Source organism: Nannobrachium achirus, assembly GCF_963921795.1.
Source record: "Nannobrachium achirus genome assembly, chromosome: 4".
Classification (NCBI taxonomy): Eukaryota; Metazoa; Chordata; class Actinopteri; order Myctophiformes; family Myctophidae; genus Nannobrachium; species Nannobrachium achirus.
The window spans coordinates 34,854,064-34,867,367 of NC_137813.1; the positions used below are offsets into that span (position 1 = coordinate 34,854,064).

The 13,304-nt window shown below is 46.3% G+C and overlaps 1 protein-coding gene across 1 annotated transcript in view; it reads left to right on the forward strand.

Moving 5' to 3' along the window:
- The window catches only part of LOC308284147 (RNA binding protein fox-1 homolog 2-like), a 61,962-nt gene that overhangs the window by 4,721 nt on the left and 43,937 nt on the right, over positions 1-13,304 (forward strand). The window contains exon 2 of the mRNA XM_080724696.1: positions 4,781-4,831. Coding sequence (XP_080580822.1) covers positions 4,781-4,831 — 51 coding nt within the window. The remainder of the gene's footprint in view (positions 1-4,780; positions 4,832-13,304) is intronic.

Consider the following 13,304-nt stretch of genomic DNA (forward strand, 5'->3'; position numbering starts at 1 on the left):
TTATATTCAACAGTGAAGAATTTGAGAAGCTTATTTTGTTAAACGGGGAGGGGATGGGTTATTGTAGAACTTTATTTATTTTTTCACTCAACCAAGTAAGGTATTGGTATAGAATCCCAAGTATTGTAGAAAGATAATAATAATACCCAGCTCTGTTCAGCTCTTCACTCAAATGAGAAATTTATGTTGTATTAGCAGTCTGGGCTAGAAGAGATTATAATCTATTAATCCTCAATTATAATCTCACCGTTTTTTGTTTTTTTAACTAATTTATTAAGAATAATCTGATGTATTTGGCTGACTAAGCTGTTAACAGACTGCTAAAACTGTGAAAATCCTTTGTAATGCCATTGCTAAGAAGCTTAAATAAAGCCTGGTAGGACTATACACCTTACTAGCGCTCTTGCCGGAGATCTTTATCTTTAGCCTGTAGTTGTTCTTTAGCTAAATAATTATCAGAAGAAGTACCTTTTAAATGGAGACTAAGGTCTATGGCCAGGTTGTTGAGGTGTGTGTGTGTGTGTGTGTGTGTGTGTGTGCGTGTGCGTGTGCGTGTGCGCGCGCGTGTGCGTGCGTGTGTTGTAGAAGGCTGGTATGTACACCATCCCACCACGTTTTCTGCTGCTGTTTAATGATTGTAGTGTAGGTGAACTTTGAGCTGGAACGCAGCAGAGTCACCCTTGACCTTTTGAACCGGCAGTGATAAGCTTAAAGTTCTCCTGGAGAAGTTGCTAAACTTTTCTCCTCTCATTCAGCCAGTCTATCTGACTGTCAGGCTCTAGTATCTCTCTAGTATCTCTCTTTAATCAGACCCAGGTCTTGCCTCTTCAACATGACACGGGGTCCCCTGCATACACGGCCCGCCGTGTTGTCATCTTGTCATCCCCTTGACCCATGTCTCTTGCCCTGCTCCGCCCCAAGGCTGGCCCCAAACTGTCACATGTACTCCAATCTCAACACACAACACACACACACACACACGCACACGCACACACAAGCAGAAACGTGGAGTGGAGAGCGAGTGAAATGTCACTCCTCCATCCTGCTCACCCTTTTGGTTCTCTCAGACACTCTTTTCGTCCACACCATATAGGCCACCCCCGACCAGTACCCCCACTCCCCAACATTACCCCTCCCCTCTCACCATCTGTTGACCTCATGTCATTCTGCCTTCCCTCTCTGAAGCCCCCCTCACATCTACACCAACTTCTTTGCTTTTCCTAAAATAGCGAAATGGAGAGAGAGGGAGAGAGAGAGAGAGAGAGAGAGAGAGAGAGAGAGAGAATAAATAAACGGAGAGACGCCCTTTTAGTATGGCGTGCATAAAACTAGTTTTTGTGTATGCATTTGTGTAACTCTGTTAGTGCAGCCCCCCCCCCCCCCCCCCCCCAACAAGCAGCCAGCCAAACAGCCAGTCTCTTCAAAGGCGACTAGACCCTGGTCCCTGGCCAACCCCACATACTAAATGTATGGAATTAAGTCAATAGAAACATGTTAAATTACAGCATGAAAACGCAGCACAGCGCTCCGGCCTCCGAGTGTATCTGCCCTGACGTAGGTTAGAGCTCTGCGTTTGGGAAATGCATAGATGATATACTGTAAGTGTGGGTGCAGAAATGTATACTTAAAATGCAGACAGACGTGTTGTACTGTTTATATTCAACTATAGCACCATATGACAAAGACACTGTGTGTGTGTGCCTTTATGCATTTCTGTTGAGTTGGTGTGAATCAACTTGAGTGTTTTGAAAAGTAGGTATCAGATTCTGCTCCCATCCCCCACGGCCCCTTAAGAAAATATAAGTCACATGGCATTCTTCTCTTATGACTCATTGTGTGTCCATTTGGTTGCTGATCTCTGTCTTCTAATGCCGTGCATTTTCATTCCTTGTTCTTCGTTCTTTGCTTTTGTCTTTTCTTAATCCCCCCCACACAAACACACACATTCCTCCTCCTGTGTCTCTCACTCTGTCCTTATTTTCATCGTTGTCTGTTGTTCTTTTCTTTTCTTCTCTGCTCTTTCCTTCCATCCCCCATTCGTCCACCCTGGCCTTCCCTCCACTCCCCTCCTTCTAGACAGATTGATTCCAGATGTTGCTAAATTCTTCCCTTCTCCCTCCTCCTGTTCTTCTGAACTCCTCCCTTCTCTCTTTCTGTCTGGCTCTCTTTCTCTTACCACACCGACTCTCCTACTATACTGTACAGAAATTATAGTGTTTCACCCTATCATTTCTTTGAGTTGGGGATAAATTTGGTGGTGTTTAGGTTCAAATGCACTAATGTCATTCTCACTTAGACACTTGACTCTTATTTTAAAAACAAGTTCTAAAGAACAATGCTTTTTTGGAGTACAATGGAGCAGAATCGTGCTCTTTCAGTTTAATGTCACACTCATTAGTGCCTGTTTTTGTTTTTTTCGTCACGTATCATCGGAAAACATGCTCAAGCTTATTATGTTCTGAAATCACTATGGAGTTGGTCGTCTTCTTTGAGGTGCAGAGCAGAGAGTTTGCAGTTGACGGCTAACCTGTCTGAGCTCTGGCATATTTAAAGAGCTTTCTCATTCTGGCTGACATTGCCAAAGGCATTGTAGATTCAGGAGGCTTCTCCTAGCGGTTCATTATACTCCATTTCCATCTGTTCCATGATGAGCACCACCAGTACATTTCACCCAGTCGGCGTGTTGCTGAATATAGCCTCCTCCATTCCCCCTGTAAAATGCACGCAGAGGAGAGCGCTCCCCCTGGAGACGAGGCACGAGGGGGAAATTGGTTCCAGATGAAACAGGAAGTGGAGTGGGGGAAGACAAAGAGAGGGCTGTTTCAGGCGGGAGAACGGGGACTGAATCTCAGGGCATATAATAACACACACACACACACACACACACACACACACACACACACACACACACACACACACACACATAGATGTACACACATACAGTGTCACCACATTTATTGACCATGCATCAAAAGTCAGACATAGTCTGTATTTGTCAAAGGAAAACGGTCTGCACTTTTCTTTCTTCTTTACGTTACGCCAATGTTGTCTTTCTCTTCTCTTCTCGTTAGTGACCTCATACCCGCCATTCCATCCTTCCTTCCGTGTCCCCTCTTGCTCTGTCTAGTCGCCCCTCTTCATCCAGCTGTCTACTCTGGCGTCTACTCTTCACATCTGTTTTTGGGGCTTATCCCGTAGTTCCACAAAGGGCTAGTCTTAAGCACTTGAACAGAACCCCAGCATTCCTATTCTCGGGACAAAACGGCAGATCTACAAGCTCACACTGCGGTGTGTTTTGACTTGTAGATCTGCTATTTTTGGCAAAGAGATTTTGGTGTAAACGGGAAGAAAATGGTCCAAGTACAGTTGCAGTTCAGGTCTGTTTCACTAAGACTAGAGGTTCTAAGTTGTTAGAAATGACTTGTACCACATATGCCTTTCTAAACCTGCTCTCTACAGTCACCTGTACAAGTGGTCTGTGTGTCAGTCAGGTCAAATCTAGGGCTTCCTTCCTCAGAGCCACTTCCTCTTGATTGGATGGGAGGGGGCGAACGAAAGCAGGAAGTGGTCCCGGGCAGCCGCCAAGCAGGCAGCCAGAGGTCAGGTCCAGGAGGTTAACTCTGTTGACTCTGTTCAGAAGGCAGCGCAGACCTCCTCTTCAATCCAGCATTCACCCAAACACACACACACACACTGTCTGTGTTTGTGTGTGTGGGTGGGTGTGTGCCCGCGCGTGTACCGGAGGCTGAGTGGCTTCACAGCGCTTTGAAAAGTTATGTCAAGAAAAGGAAAAAACCTCCCCAGTCTCGAACATCAAAAGCAGTGGAACACCTCCCTCGTCCACTGCCTGCCTCTCCTCCGCACGTCTCCATCTGCTCTCTCCAGAACCCCCCTCCCCTCCCCTCCCCTCCCCTCGTGTGATAGTGGATATAGTCCTGAGCCTCCCTATATGCAGTCCTGTTTTCTCTGCATGGCGTGCCAGCAGGCTGGTGTCATCTCCCTCACTGCTGTCAAAATATCGTTTGGTTAACTTTTCCCATTGTTCTAGTGCCCTCTCTTTCTCTCTCCATCCCTTCTCCTTACTGAGCTCTGTGGCAAACAATGACTCTTCTACTGGAGGAAAATGATAGGGAGGGAGAGGAGAAGAAAAGAAAAGAGGGAGAGGGGAGGGAGGGAGGGAGGGAGGGGGGGGCAGAAATAATCTAATTAAAAGTAATTATGGAGCAATTAACCACAACACTGGTTTCTGGGGCAGGGGTGGGGAGGGTTGGCTCTCTGTGTATGGGGTGCGATTAGTAGTCTGGCTGGTTATGGCGGGAGGGGGAAGGGCGAGGACTAGGAGGTGCTCATCAGTCATGGCGCTAGCCAGGCACGCGCCTGTCCAGAGACGCGTTACCGTTATCCTCACCGTTCCATCTTGTGGGCAACGTATATTATCAGTGAACTTGGTTCCCTTCCTCGGCATTATTTTAAGCATTGTGTGGGATTGTTATATTGTTTTAGTTTTGTTTTCCTCCCCAGAATAAAAACAGCCAATAAATAACTGAAATGAAGATGCCGTGTCTCCTCCTCACTGCTCATTGTCACACAGTCGGGTCCTTCTCTCTCTGCATTGCTCTCTTGTTAAGGCTTTGGGGATTAATGTTGACGCCGTGGTAGCCAAGAACACAACATTGCAGCTGATCTGTAACGAAAAAGTTGTGAACTTGTCACGTTGCATCCTGTCATTTTATGCATTTACACTCTTTTCTCTCTCTCCCTCTGTCCTTGTCTTTTGCAGAACAATGAGCCTTTAAACCCTGGTTTCCATGGATACCCGGCTCTCAGTCAGGTAAGAGATTAGTTACTGCTCACAATCCTATATGAAAAGAAATGTAAACGTAATGCAATACAGGAATGACTTGAGACATGCTTGACTGTGTCTGGCGAGCAAACTGACATTAAACTGTCCAGCACTTTGAGTGCTTCATGACCCACAAAACCCCTCAAAGAAAGAGCTTTTTCTTTTTAAAGGATTATAGATCATTTAAGTCCTTCCTTGATCAATGAAACGATGTTGGGCAATATTGCCATCACGCATTAAAATACACCTAAATAGATGTTTAGCATTTTGTCAATAAACCCTCTTTAGAGTAAACCCGTTCATTTTGGTGTTTTTCCTCTGCTGTTGTAGTTGGCCGTCGCCTTATGACTGCTCCCGCTATGGCAGTGTGGGCTCTGTGTGTTGTTGTACTACAACATCATTACAGTGACCATTATTAAGTGCTGTAAGAGCCCCCCTCCATGCTGCAGCCTTCGGTAGCTGATAAATGAGGCCTGTTAGGGAGATTGATAAAAGAGGAAGTGCCAGTGATTGATCTTGGGTTTCAAAGGCTTGACCCCCATCGTGAGGAGAAGTGAAATTATGTGAACACCTTGTCCAATCACAGCGTTGCACTCTCTGTACGGCGTACGCCAAACCTTTCATAAAAGTGCCTCTTTCGTCTCCTCTCTCACTTTCTGCACCCTCCCTGTCCCCTCCCCAGCACTCTCATTTTCTCTCTCTCTCTCTCTCTCTCTCTCTCTGTTTCTCTCGTTTTCTTTCTTTCTCATTCCAAGTGTCTCTCTCCTTGCGTGTCGCTCTGCGTAATGAGAACCTTATGTGTGCAATGTAGCGGTGGGGTGGCTGATGCTTCTCTTATCTACCTCCAAGCAGCAGTGCTATAGAGAGGTTCTCAGACCAGCTGTGTGTGTGTGTGTGTGTGTGTGTGTGTGTGTGTGTGTGTGTGTGTGTGTGTGTGTGTGTGTGTGTGTGTGTGTGTGTGTGTGTGTGTGTGTGTGTGTGTGTGTGTGTGTGTGTGTGTGTGTGTGTGTGTGTGTGTGTGTGTGTGTGCGTGCGTGCGTGCGTGCGTGCGTGCCATTTCCAGCCTGTGTGTGTTGCTGCAGAGATGTGCAGCTCTCTGGCAGTGCCACAGGAGGGAGACGTTGGTCTGTGTGCGTTCCTCTCCACATCACAAAAGGTCCCATCCCTCTTTTCTGTCTTCTAATTTTTTGTCTTCCCTCTCTCTCTTCTCTCCCACTGATCCTCCGATCCTGCTCTGCCTTCAGTTTCTCCTTTCTTGGGAATACAGAAAGAGAGAGGGGGGGGGGGGGGGGGGGATTGAGAGCAGAGGCAAGAGCTTAAAGAGCAGAGAGACTCGGAGCTGAAAGAGAGAGAAAGAGAGAGAGAGAGAGAGAGAGAGAACATTAGAGATGCAGAGAAGTGGTATATTTTTTAGTTCAAAAACGATTATTATCGATTGCCCTGCTTTGCTTCCATGACTTGTTGTTTCCAGTTTTTTTCGTTTTTGTTTTGTCTTGTCCCAATGCTGACGGAGAAAAGGAAGAATTGAGACCTGAGGCGGGGATGGAGATTAAATGTGGTAGTAGGTACAACTGAAAAGTTGTACTTAAATTGTTAAATGTGTCAGTTACATGACCGCACAAAAGTCTAAACCTCGGAGGGGTCCACATAGTTGTTGAACTATATACCTGGCCATGCAGAGAATCTTGATGAACCTCAGTGCTTTTGAACCTCACATGTGTATGGTTCAGTCCTTCTACTCAACACGTAACGCCACTGCATTTGTTTCATAAATGATTTAACAGTCGTCTCTCTGGAAATGTATTCTGCCCTTGAGCGTGCATTAGGAGTCACAGGCATGTTAGCTGCTGGTTAAGATGCAAATGGAGAAAGCCTTGCTGGCTGGCTGGCTGGATGACTTGTTCATCGCTGCAGTGCATTTGTCTTGGTAATGTTCCTGTCTTGTGTTATGTATGCATGTTTGAACTGCCTCTAGGTCTGCCTGTGTCAATATCACCATGTTTATGGATGGTGGGCTCATGTGGGTCTCTGCTGCATGCAGCCAGGGACTGTGTGTGTGTGTACAATATATATGATTGTGTGCGAGTCGCCGTTGCCACACACACCTTAGCTAGCTGCACAGTGCAATACAGTGGTTCCCAAACATTAGCCCGAGACCCAAAAAAACACAAATGGGTCCCGACCCAGTGTTTGGGAAACACACACACACACACACACACACACACACACACACACACACACACACACACACACACACACACACACACACACACACACAGGTACCTGTCAACCTCCTAATGTTTAGGCCACAGAGAACATCAGGGTTGGATACGCACACGCAGGCAAGTCATAGAGGCTATCTATCTTAGTGTCCTTTGTGTCGGGGTGCCATTTAGCCGTATTGGATTTAAATCCAATAGAGAACTAGTTACTGAATTTCCCCCTTGGGATAATAACGGTATCTATCTAGTTCCCATTCCCAAACATTGGGTCGGGACCCATTTGTGGGTCGCAGACAGTATTTATGCGTCCTTAATCTTTTACTACATTTTGTTGTTAATCATTAATATTTCAAAACATGTTCAAAAGACATTCCCAAAAAAGCTAAGATTTTCATGAATTACCGGTAAGTAATTTCATTAACAAATAAAATAAAAATCTAAGAAATTCCATAAATTAGAAAACGAATGTCTAAGAAATAGTGAAAATAGGCGATCTACAAGCTCACAAGGCAGCATGACACGTTGTGAACTTGTAGATCTGCTGTTTTCACTATTTTTGGGCAAACGTCTAATCTCTCTTTTGGGTCACAGGCTAAAAGGTTTGGGAAGCACTGCAATAGAGGACGATTCCGTCCCCATGAATAATCTCATTTCTTTGGCAACCACACCTGGATCATTACTATATGATATGTATGACTGGGTTATTGATTATGTCTAGCATCTTTGTTTGTGTGTTTGTTTGGTAGAAAAAGAGGTCTTTGTTTGAATGTGCCTAGGATGGAAATTGCCCTTTGTTTGACTTCATGTGTGTGTGTGTGTGTCTGCCTGCCTGGCAGTGTGCAGCGCGATTGTAGTCATGCTACATCTGTGTGTGTGTGTGTTTATCAGTGTGTTCAGTCTGTGCGCTTAATCCCCAGATCATCCGCTATTCATCCTCTCATCCTCCTCACTTACACACTAATCCCGTCATCCCTCGCTCTTTTTTTCTTTCGCCCCAGCCCTTTATCCTTTTATCTCTCTATCCCGTTATCTCTCGCTCACATCCACTGACCGTCCACTCCAGCCCCCCCCCCCCCAAACAACTGCCCCTGCTTTCAACCCCTTTCCCACCACCTAACATCACCTCTCTGTCCTTCCCTCATTCTCTCCCCCACCCCCCTTCCCTCCATCCGTGCACCCTTCCCCTCCCTCCACTCTTCTAGCCACGCTCAGCAGATGTCTGCAATCTTGGCATCAGAGCTTTTTCCGCAGAGTTGTCGTCCTCACTCATCCTGTAAAAAAATGCAGTGTGAGGAACTGCACTCTCATCTCGCCCAATTAACCCTCCCCCTGCGCGCGCGTGCGCGCGCACACACACACACACACACACACACACACACACACACACACACACACACACACACACACACACACACACACACACACACTCCTAGCCTAACAAGACAGTTGTCGGCTGGGGAGTTGGAGAATTCCAGAGCCAGAGCCGATAAAATACAGCGCAATGCAGTGTAAATCAGATTTATGTTCACACCGAGTTGGGGGTTATCAGAAGAATCAAGAGCTTGTTCTCCTTCAGTTGTAAGAGAGTTCTCCATCTGTGACATGATGGCAGCTACACGCCGCAAGACGCTGATGTTGGAGTCTTAATACTTAACCCCGCCAGCTAGCTGTCGACCATCCGGCCTACCTACCTACCTACATACCCGAGCGCTTCTTCCTGGAGTTGACAAGCTGCCACGCAATAAATAAATGATCAAAAAGGAAGAAAAAGCTGCAGTGCAGTGCAGTGGGGGTAGCGGGGGTAGCGTTGGCAGTCCGTTAGTTCCAGTCAGCCTCGATTGCGTGTGGACAGGAGGCATCTTCTCTCTCTCTCGCTTCTCCACAGTGGCTTAGAAACCAGCAAAGACAGTAACATCAACCGCTTTCTGACTCCCATCCACAGTGGATGACGGATGGATAGATTGATTGGTAGATGGATAGACTGATAGATCTGAAGGAGGGACAGTTTGGATAGGAGGGATTGCAGCTGAGAGGGAGGGAAAGTGTTTTTTGAAAGAGGGAGGGAACTTGAAGCCAGGGGAGTAGCCGGGACGGGTAACGCGAGCGTGTGAATGACAGACGTGGAGCGAGAGAAGAGAAGAGACTCGAGCTGACAGGAGGAGGAGAGACAGAGAGGCCCTGGTGTTGAGGGGGGGGGGGGGGGGCAGTGAAGGGAGGGAGGGGAAGAAAGCGGAAAGGAAAAAAAATACAGCAGAGTGACGGGGAAACAAGGCTCACATAGCAGCACCGAAGAGGCAGTGGAAGTTGGGACGCTGGCGGAGGAAGACGAGTGAACGAGGGAGAATTTGAATGCGTCTGCGGTCTACGAGTGTGTTTGTGTGTGTGTGCAAGAGAGACTTGGAGAGAAGTGGCCAACAGCTTATGGTCCCTGAGCACATACGGAGAGAAGGAGGAGGAGGAGGAGGAGAGACTGTCAGAGAGAGAAGTTGAGAGAGATAAGGAGGAGAAGAGGAGGAGAGGCGGTCAAACAGTTGTTCCTCTAGGATAGACAATGATGGGGCTGTACTGCCCCGCAGCGCTGCCGGTGAGTTCATGTCTACACAGTGGCCTCATTCCATTGTATGTTCACTTTTTATTTTCTATTAAGGATGCAGATGTGTCTGTAGTGTAAAACTCGACGGTAATGTCCTTGTGCGTTGGCGAACATCATCAAAATACTGGTATATATATTTTTTGTCATGGAGTATTAACACCATTATAGAGCAACAGGAGCTAGTTTTTCCACACTGGTAATATACAAACCTAATACAGCGGAATAAGGTCAGAGTAACGTGTCGCCAATTCTTTTGTAACTTTTCTGAGCAAGTTCTGACTTGCAAGTTCAGAACTGAGTGGGGGAGGAAAAATAAAAACCTTGAACGAAGGGATTAATAATGAATTATTTTCTCTCTCTTTTTTTCAGCCTTTCATATTGGCTTGCATGTGAGCATGCATGTGATCAGCACGCTGTTTGCTTTGCGGTTTGTTTTGCTGGTGTGTTTGTATCGTGGCTCAGCTGAGGCCTGTATCAGAGTTGGCAGGGCATCTGGGGCTCATAGCGGGTCCGTGCCACTTCTAACCCCTCCAAACCATTATATAAGGGGTCTTCAACGTTTTCAGGCCAAGGACCCCTTAGCTGAGAGAGAGATAAAGCAGGGACCCCCACAACCTTTTCATAGATTGCATATAGTTTACTCGTTTGACAGCACAGTCATCAGTGTATTTTGGATTCATGTCAATTCGTGTTTTCAGATATTTAACCACTTGAACCGTCAATACTTAAATAAACTTGACCTTTCACTCTGTACTTAGTCTGCTCTTTTTTCCTTTTTAGCCGAAAATAGCAGATCTACAAGCTCACAACGCCTCGCAGCTTGTAGATCTGCTATTTCTGGCTAAAGTTCTCAGAATATGGACGCTAGGGTTCAAGTAGTTAATATAAAAAAGGAGGAAAAAAGGTTTCTATCACACAAAGATTTGGAGGACCCCCTTTAGTAACTCTGAGGACCCCCTGTTGAAGACCCTTGCTCCAAACCATTATATATATCCTTGACCAGAGACCAGAGTACCCCAGGGTTCTACACTAGGCCCCCTTTCCTTTTTTCCGTCTACACTAAATCCCTTCACTGAAAATAACCAATTAACTGCAAACTTCGCTGACTGTTCTTCCCAGAATAGGGAAGCTAGGATCAATGTGGTTTACTAAATTCACCCAGGCAATCACAGAAGACTCGACGTACAAAATGTAAAAGGAATGTGCGCGTTTCTGAACTCGTAATGACTCATCCCTGTAGTTGGTTGATTAGGTTTCATGGTTGCTTATTCTATGTGACCTTGCACTTGAAAGTCACTCCGGATAAGAGCGTTTGCTACTGCAGATGGCTAGATTGTAAAAATGTGTCAAATTGGTGCAGTGTCGTAATATATGGACAACTCCAAAAGTTTCAGGTAACATGCTTACAAACATACCATACATGCACATTGCACAAACAACATGTCAAATGTGGTTGTAATACAGTATTAGTTGCATAAGGAAATTAGCATTGACTGTTTATACAGTGAAGCTACCAAACTAGGCTGCTGTTAGTATAAGGGCTGATGAGTTTGCACTGCTTGAGAGACAGCCTGAGGAGGTTAGAGCTGTTCTTGTGCTCCGTTGTGTTCTGACATGTCCTCCTCTGTGCTTCTGGGTTCCTCGGGCCTATGTGTGTGTGTGTGAGAGAGAGAGAGAGAGAGCTTGGAGGTTAACATGCAGACGCTAGGTAGCAACCGAGGGGTGTGTGTCTGCGTGTGTGTGTATGCTTGGCGTGAATCAAAACACCGTCCCGGTCCCAACAATGGACGGTGGAGATGACCGAGCCGTCTCAGCCAGGCGACCATGAGCCACGTGAGACACCGGCGAGCGAACGCTAGCGAGCAAGTCACCGTGTCGAGCGTTGCGACGGTCACATGAGCCGACTTAGCGGCACTTTCGGCACCTCCATGCGGTGAACACAACGGAGCGCTCCCTACCTCTGGTTCAGCCAATCACTAGCTTCCGCAGGCGGGTCTTAACTGGAACCAGAGCGGTGTTTTGATACGCGCGTATGCTTGTGTGTTGGGCAGTCCGTGCGTGCTGCTGTCATGCTGACTGAACAGAATGTCAAGTCACATTTTGTATATGTTGTTGATATGGGGGAAGAATGGTGGGTTTGATTTACTGTTTTTCTCTGTTGCCGGCTCAGCTGTCTCCACAGTTTAGTCCCCATCCGTCCCTGGATTGAGAGAGACGGGTGCCAATGCACATTTGTTAGGTCCCACATGCAGTGGTCATGCTAACAACACACACACACACACACACACACACACACACACACACACACACACACACACACACACACACACACACACACACACACACACACACACGTCACACACACACACGTCTCTCTCACACACACGTCTCTCTCACACACACACACACACACACACACACACACACACACACACACACACACACACACACACACACACACACACACACACACACACACACACCTAAAAAACTGTCTCCCTCTCATGAGCTTTCTCCCCTCTCTGCTTGGCCCTCTATTTTTCCTCTCCCCCTTGGAGGCTGTGGCAGCTGTTCTCTGAACACGTTTTTCCTCTTCAGAGACGGTCTTAAAATCCAAATGGTGGATGGGCCGGCTGTAAATCCAGGAACGTGGGCAGATACACTAAGGATTTCATTTAGGAGTCAGGACGTGGCACACTACCAAGTCAGGGGTCACATAGAAGTTAAACACTTTCAACCTGGCACTTTCATGTAATCAAAAATGGCAAAATAGACAATCTACAAGTGATCTTGATTGATGGCCTATTTTCTCTATTTGCCGTGTGTGATTACCCAGGTATAGATACGAGCTGGCCGCCATTGTTATGTATTAAAAAAGATTGTTTTATTCACCCATTATCTGTAAACGATCTGTAAACTATAATTACATTTGTTTAAGTCTGTGACAACCAAAATGTCACAACTGACACGTTGGATTAGGCTTGAAGAAATTCAAAATTGATGTTGCAGTTTGGTTCACAGTCATGAAAGTATAATTTGGATGTGAATCGACAGGCAGAGCGATAAGTGTGTCACTCACTAGCATTTATTTGTATTTCTTCACTTAAGGTTACCTCGTAGCTCTCCACTCAGACTTTTGACATTACATTGTGCCATATTGTCTTTATACTTGCCATCCTCGTTTCCATATTTTCATTGGAAACAGGCTTGCGAATAACACCAGCTTAAGGCAGAGAGAGAGTTAGAGGATGTAAAATGGATGGATGTAAAATGCACACTTATATGGTACCATGTCACAGCAGTGGCTGTAGTGTCACGGTATGCTGAGAACACAGACCTGCCCACATACATGCGTTCAAGCACACATGCATGCACACACTTTCCAAGTATTTCTCAACACATTTAGCGGAGAGGATGTACGTCTGTGTTTGTATAGTGCAGCCACACATGTGTGACAGACAACACCCAATACACCACACACACACTCGCGCACACACACACACACACACACACACACACGTTCGCTCAGTCTAACTTACTTGTTAATGCACATTTAGCACTAACACTAACCCAGAGTTAGGGGTGGATATTGTCATGAATCTCGCAATGAAATACGTATCACGATACTTGGGTCACGATGCAATAG